Genomic DNA, 7,257 nt, shown 5'->3' with positions numbered 1-7,257 from the left:
TAAACAAAAATTAATAATTTATATTAATATTATATTAAATATAAAATCTTTCAATATATTGATCGTTTTTTGTTTAAAAACGATGCTTTTAAAGCGTCAAATAAATAATCTTTCCTCTCTTTTAATAAAATAAATGTTTCCTTCCTGTATATCCTCTTCATTTTCATTTTCATCTGCATTAACGAAACTCTATTCTATTAATAAATGAAGCTCTCATATTTTTCTTTATTATTGTAGCCATTAAAGCATATCTTACTGTGCTAGAAATTGTTAAAGATTAAGAAAACGATAATGGCAAGAATTAACGGTTTTATATGCGAGAAAATTTTACGAAAATGTATCGAATAATTTTTTTTTAATTTTAAAACTTTAATTATTACTTTAGTCATTTATTTATTTCTTTAATGATTGACTCATTATTGTTTTCTTTTATTAAATGAATATAAATAATTTGAATATAAATAATTGCACAATAAATTAAAACGGATAAATTGCACATTAAAATGGAGAAACGTTTAGCAGATGTCTATTGCCACCCACGTGAGATCGTTTTGCTTACATTTACTAATGAGAAAAGAGAATGCAGAATCGGAAAAATATAGGATATACCACTTTACTAGGATTTCCTTCTATGAATAATTATTATTACTTTATTCGTTTATTTTATCGGTTTATTTAAAGATCCTCACTCATTACTGTTTTTCCTTTAAGTTGAAATGTAAATGATTGCATAACAAATCATTAAAACAAAGAAACATTTAGCGGATATCTATTGCCACCTACGCGGGAATTTTTCTTACTTTTGCTAATGAGAAAAAAGATTTATGAAATCGAGAAAATATAGGGTATCTTCCAGATCACTAGGATTTCCTCCTACGAACAGTAAATTATGTAATGCTGTAAAGGTAACAAATGAGTGATATAACGGAAGCGTAATGTTAACAATATGTGGCCATGTCAAGAGAGACAATCGATAACTGTGACCTTGTCTCATGCAAAATCGATCGAATCACGAAACGTTGAATCGCTAGCAATGCAGTGGATTCGCGCGAATAAAACTTAAATCGTTAAATGAGTCATGAAAAATGATAAGTACGAGCTAAGCCTTCTCTCTTATCTTTTCTATTAAATGCATAGCATTGAGTTAGCCGCAATTTCCTTGATTCTGATTGACGTAAAAAATGGAATATTGCGGACGCAGCAATCAAATTAACAACGCGATATCTGTAGCTTAGAAAAAAAATTATACAAGGCAATATCTTAGAAAAAGATTATAATTCCTTGAGAGCGATCTTATCTGAAGAGAATTTCGCGTATCGGACTGAAATATTGAATTAATGTCCGCCTTGACAAATATTTAATTATTTCGTTGTCACTTAAATTATTTTTTTTTGCTTATTGGAAAAAATCATTTTTATTTTTTTTTTGCAATAACGGACAGAAGAAGTTAATTAAAATCATATCATGACAAAGAGAGAGCGTTTCATTCAATTTATCCGTAAGTAGAACACGCATTGGGATCAGAGGTGTATCTCTCTATTGCATCGAGCGCAACTGTTTAATTGCTAATTGCTCACGCACTATTCGGTACAACAGACAATAGTTCACGCCAATAATCGTACATGATATTACGCAATGATATGCAAAACGGGTCCAGTGTCAGCCGTTGCATAAGCAAAATGGGCACATCCCGGTTAAATGATTTCGTGTCCATTTATTCGTCTTAACAAGCTTCGCTTGAATTACAACTGGTTTGCAGGGATACTGAGAATGAGTTGTTACATGCACATTGAGCATTCGACCGCAGACATTCGTAGTCTCCCTAAGGAGCAGAATGCGGATGTCCTTAGCAATGCAACGTTGAGTTTTGAAAAATTCAACAAGTTTATTCAGCGAATTTATCAATTTTTATTTTTAATAATTTGTTCATCATACTTTCATATTTTTGCCGTATAAATCTGTATTTATTTTAGATCTTAAAAAGTTATATTCTTATTTCTTTTAAACGTTATATTCTTATTTCTTTTATTCTTCTATAATATATAATATGTATATGATCTCTGTATAATCTCTTTAAATCTAAGAGTTAATTCAATTTTTTTTTGATATCTGGAAACAGCAACTGCGAGTAAAGAATAAACAAAGAGATTTTGATAAATAATATAATCAAATTATAATTTATTAAATCATAATTTAATAAAAAAGTAACTGACAATTTTTTTGATAAGATTGAAAATGTAATTGAATGGTACAGACGACATAATAATGGAAATTAACTTTCTTGAGGAAATATTTTCTTAAAGAATGATTGAGCATTAAAAATTTTTATCTTATACTTAGCGTCAATATAGATATTGCTGAAATGATATCATTTATCATTTATCAGAATTGCATAAGATACTAACGATCCTATGTCTGTTACTGATAACAGTTTTGACGATTACATGCAATAAGATGTCAGAGGCGCCTTCTGTGCTAAATTTTTCGTACTGTACATTCATACCGACAAATAAGAATTTATTAAAGTAATACGAGCAATTTTTAATTACACTTGCTTGTATGAATTTTATTTTTACAGAATTCGCATAGCAGATGGATTCATCCATCGATGGATTCTTCATATATACGCAGGTGAAAAACGAAGTATGTATTCGAACAATGACGTTGTTTTATTAGTCGATCAACGTTAGTAAGTACAATAAAATTTTCACATTATTGCGAAAACGCTCTAGTTTTCTTTCTATCTTACAATTAGTTATACATATATTATTTTAATACTTATTATATATCGATATCACTTTGTGGTAATATTAGAAGTGTATAAATCTGAGATTCCTTAATTGCTAATATTTACAATTACGAGATTAATAATTACAAATATTAATGTAACTGGTCCTATACTTATACTAATAAGTATTGATCTCGGAATTACATATATTTCATCTAACACATACTAAATGATTAGCACTAATGAGTGTATCAGGAGAAGTGCTATTAGCGCTGTTTGTATCATTCTATGTTTATCATTCATTCGTAAGGATAGAATGACATAAATAATGCTAATAGCTTCTCTCCCGAACGCACCATGTCTCTTGTTTCGCTTTGTATATGCAGTTTTACGTGAAAGTAAAATTCATATAATGAAGTACAATTGTAAACATATTATAAATTATTATCTAAAACTCAGTAATTGTTTAATAATTTCTTTAAAATAAAAAGAAAACTTAGCAAGATCCTTTTATTTGAAAAATAAAATAATTATTTGAAAAATAAATAATTTACAATGAGATCAGCAATGAGAGTACAGCGTGGTACTTTGTGCGCAAAAGTTCATATATTTCATACTTAAAATGTGCAGTCATGTTGAACAGGTTAAGAAATATAATTGTAAACTAGCTCGTCCGTGTTTTATTATATTTTATCTGTTTACTTTTCCCTATATAACTGCAAATTTTTATTTCTGAAAGAATTTATATTTTTAATTTCTTTAAGCTATATATTTACTCTTTCGATTTAAATGGCATCTGAGTAATGACTGTATCTCTATCCAAAAGCGTAAGATGTAAAGAATTTTCGCTGAGGACAACTCAGCGAAATGTAATAGAAACGTTTGTACCGTTTAATGTAAGTATGAAATATGTATGAAGTTTTGCGTCGTACTCTCACCAATAGTTTTACATTTTACATTCTGCGTCCCAATCATCCGGAATCACTTCGTGCCATACTTGCTTCAGGTTTTGCAATAGGCAAGGACTCGTGCAGTTAGGAATTTCCAAACGATGCGCATTGTCCATTTCCGTATTATTCAAATATAGTGCCTTTGATAACAAACAGAGAATAGAATAAATTAGTTTATTATATAATTATTTTATAATTTATAAAATCAATAGAATAGCAATCGTGGGAGGTAAAAATATTTATTAGATAATATGCATGTAATATATTAGTATGCAAATAGGAACTATTTCAGGAATTCTGGATGAATCTCAGCAATTATGCAGAACCGCTAATTGTTATCATTAATTAATTAAATTGATTATGCGTTATTTCCGGTAATTACATAATGTAATATCTATTATAATTTTCAATAATGACGTAACAAAATACTTAGACAGAATTTGCAGTGTGTTAAAGTTTTCACGATATGTGAAACAATTTCTGATTATAAAAATACTCATAGCTGTATCATAAAACTTTACGATAATGATACTACGATAACTATATATATCCATACCTTTACTTCTTGATCGGCTCCATTATTGACGAAGTGTAGCTCCAATATGATCATCGCTCCGTAATCTGGTTTAAGAAGCTCATTCGTGAATCCCATTGACCTCATCACGTTAACGATAGTTATGTCGTGAGCGGAATAAAAATAAGATCGTCGTTTCGATTTGAGATTGTCTTTACTCTCTTCCATGTGATGTAAAATCTCTTTTAGTAGCGGGCCTACAAATGATAATATAATTTCCAAAACAAAATTTTGTAATATAATTTAAAAAGTGCATTTTTAGCGATATTTATATCGCTGTCGAGATATCGTCATACCTCCACGAAGACGTTTTTGGATAGTGCCCTCGGTGAAGATTGCGAGGCTACGAGCGGCTATTTCGCGCATCTCGTCGTTGTAAAAATTCTGCGTCCATGCTGGAAGCTGTAGATCGTGTTGCTCTTCGATCTCGAGGGTGTTGTAAAGAAACTCGACGTCGGTGATCGTGCTCATATTCTGTCCAGTGTGCTGCGTTAGTTTCTTATAATACTCGGCCATTTTCTCACCCGATTTTTTTTCTTCCTCTATATACGCCTGTTTTAGAGCCGCCTCTAACTTTGGACATGGTGCCTTCATCACAATCAGCTACAATAATATCACTGTATTGAAAAATAAGCTTCTTTATAGACTGTATTGAAAAATAAGCTTCTTTATAGACTTTCATATTTTTAACAAGTAATTTATCATTTGTTTAATTTTCTGCCGGCCAAATTGGACTTTGAAATCATAATCGATATATTGACTATGAATTTTGGTTATAAATTTATAAATCTGTAAAAAATATTATAAGTAAAACAATTCAACTTCTATGATAAAAACTCGTTGTTAAAGTTTTCATGAGTAGACAAGAATTTTTTCAGATTTTTATAGTCTGGAATAATTTGTCCTGATGCTCAAAAACTCAACTAACTAAACTCTTGCTAACGGGAGATACAAAATTTGACATAGCCAATAGGTTAAAATTACAAATATATCTTCTTATTATATGTATTGTACTATTTTAATTCGAATGTTTTTGCAACATAAAATGAAATTTGATGCATAAAATTTGATGTTTATACGCAGATTATAACAATTAATTGACTTGTTGCAATCTTAAGATTACAAATTACGTGTTTTTGCTTGAACAATAATAAATATTAAAAAAAAAGAGACCTTTTAAAACAAAGAGATAGTGAATAGGATTTCATATAAAATTATACTGTAAATTAAACTGTAAAACAAAACTCTTTTGATTTAACATTATAAATTTGATTTTGTATTATACTTTGTCTAATTCCCGTGGTGTCGAGTGTACAGGAACGGGAGTCCATGTCAAACCGGGCACGAACATGTCCTCGGGACTTGGTGTGAACAATCCAGCGAGTAATGCCAGTGCCGACATGACGCACCGATCCGCGTAGCTGCTACGTATCAGCGTGGCTGTGCTCTCGAATTTACGACCGATTATAGGGCCGTATTTTAAGCGTATCCATTGACCCATGTTATACAGTTGACGCATTCCTTTCTGAAAGTGGATTTCGAGATTGATAACGCACGTTGTGCATCATTATTCATGCTCGATCACGCGTTTTACAATCGTGATGCATGTTGTGCAAGGATATGATTTTATTTATAGCAAGCCTGGACATATATTATCGTATTATATACGGTAATATCGATTCATCAGTATCTGTGCGTATTTTGTTCGAACCTTGGTCAAAGAGCCCCAGCCATTGGGCCAATCGTAATTTATATGAGGATCCTTAGGATAGGTCTCTGTAGGAGTTCGGTCGCCATGACGAAATAGCTGTCAACAAATAATGATGATTTCTGTATGAGAGAAAAATACTGTTCATTTAACACACAAGTTCGTCGCGCTTTTCCTCATTTAATAAAGTCCTTATTTAAAATTCCTGAAGCAGGATTCGTTTAAATGCTATTTAAAAAAATTAAAGTTACATTACAAAAATTAAAGTAAACATTACAGATACTTTTAATACACTAAAAAAGAAATCTAGTAATAACTACTGAACGTATCTCGTTTAGCACATATATTGATTGAATATTTACTTAAATTATTATTAAGTTTAATTATATTAAGTTTGGTTGATACTATTATTACCGAACATAATTATAATTAATTGCAGAGGTATAAATAATAATTAAGATAATATTTAGAAAAATAAAAACAGCGTTTAGTTTTGATTATATTAACTAAATATTTGATTACAATTATTTTATCGAAGCTTTAGTATTTATCATTTAGACTTGATTATTATTATCACCAGATTTCTTTCAGTATATACCACATTTTATCTCGTTATTGCATACCATTTATGATGTTAAAATAAAGTGATTAAATATCTCGTAAAATTGTGAAGTTACCAGATTCAAATTTCATTAAACGTAAACATTGAAATTAAATTAACACGTTAATGGAAGCGGGATGACGGGCCAACTGTTACAAATGAGCTACTCACAAAAACCACCTGCTGTAAAGTGTCACGTTCGGTAACCAGAGATGCAAACGCCGTGTACGCTAATAGCATACAAGCGATGAAGGTCCCGAGTATTACCACGCTTACGCAAACGCCAAGCTTTCGGATACGACAATTACCCATCGAGGTTCGTCCTCTGGCCCGATCCATTTGGCCCAATTACACGTTTCCCGTAGCAATCTCAAGTAACTTCTCCAATCGTAGACTAGATGATAAACGAGAGCTCGTTAGCGGCTAACGCAATGAGTCCGATACAAACCTGCAGTCATTTAGCAGCTGTTCCTTGTGTAAAATAAGTTAGTACACATATAACTTTGCGCGATTGAGAACCAGTTGCTTTGTTTATCTCAACATTGGAATTATCCTTTCAGTTAGTGAATCATTATTTTAGCAAAACAGAAATTTAGATTATACAGATCTAACAATAACTATAAATTAAAGAAATAAAAACGATACACGGAGAGAAAAATTTGCTGTGAACGCTAATCCTATGCCATAATTTCATTT

The 7,257-nt window shown here is 30.8% G+C and overlaps 1 protein-coding gene across 1 annotated transcript in view; it reads right to left on the bottom strand.

Annotated features, from left to right (window-relative positions):
• LOC108748169 (EH domain-containing protein 3) overlaps positions 1-7,177 on the bottom strand; it is a 13,262-nt gene extending 6,085 nt beyond the window's left edge. The window contains exons 1-6 of the mRNA XM_018486195.1: positions 6,733-7,177; positions 5,964-6,059; positions 5,538-5,777; positions 4,549-4,855; positions 4,235-4,449; positions 3,678-3,818 (exon numbers count right to left, since the gene is read on the bottom strand). Coding sequence (XP_018341697.1) covers positions 3,678-3,818; positions 4,235-4,449; positions 4,549-4,855; positions 5,538-5,777; positions 5,964-6,059; positions 6,733-6,900 — 1,167 coding nt within the window. The 5' untranslated portion in view covers positions 6,901-7,177. The remainder of the gene's footprint in view (positions 1-3,677; positions 3,819-4,234; positions 4,450-4,548; positions 4,856-5,537; positions 5,778-5,963; positions 6,060-6,732) is intronic.
• Between the last annotated feature and the right edge of the window lie 80 nt (positions 7,178-7,257).

This window comes from Trachymyrmex septentrionalis, unplaced genomic scaffold (assembly GCF_001594115.1).
Source record: "Trachymyrmex septentrionalis isolate Tsep2-gDNA-1 unplaced genomic scaffold, Tsep1.0 scaffold213, whole genome shotgun sequence".
Taxonomy (NCBI): domain Eukaryota; kingdom Metazoa; phylum Arthropoda; class Insecta; order Hymenoptera; family Formicidae; genus Trachymyrmex; species Trachymyrmex septentrionalis.
Note: the sequence above shows the minus strand (reverse complement) of the source record. Positions and strands in the feature narration are given on the sequence as shown.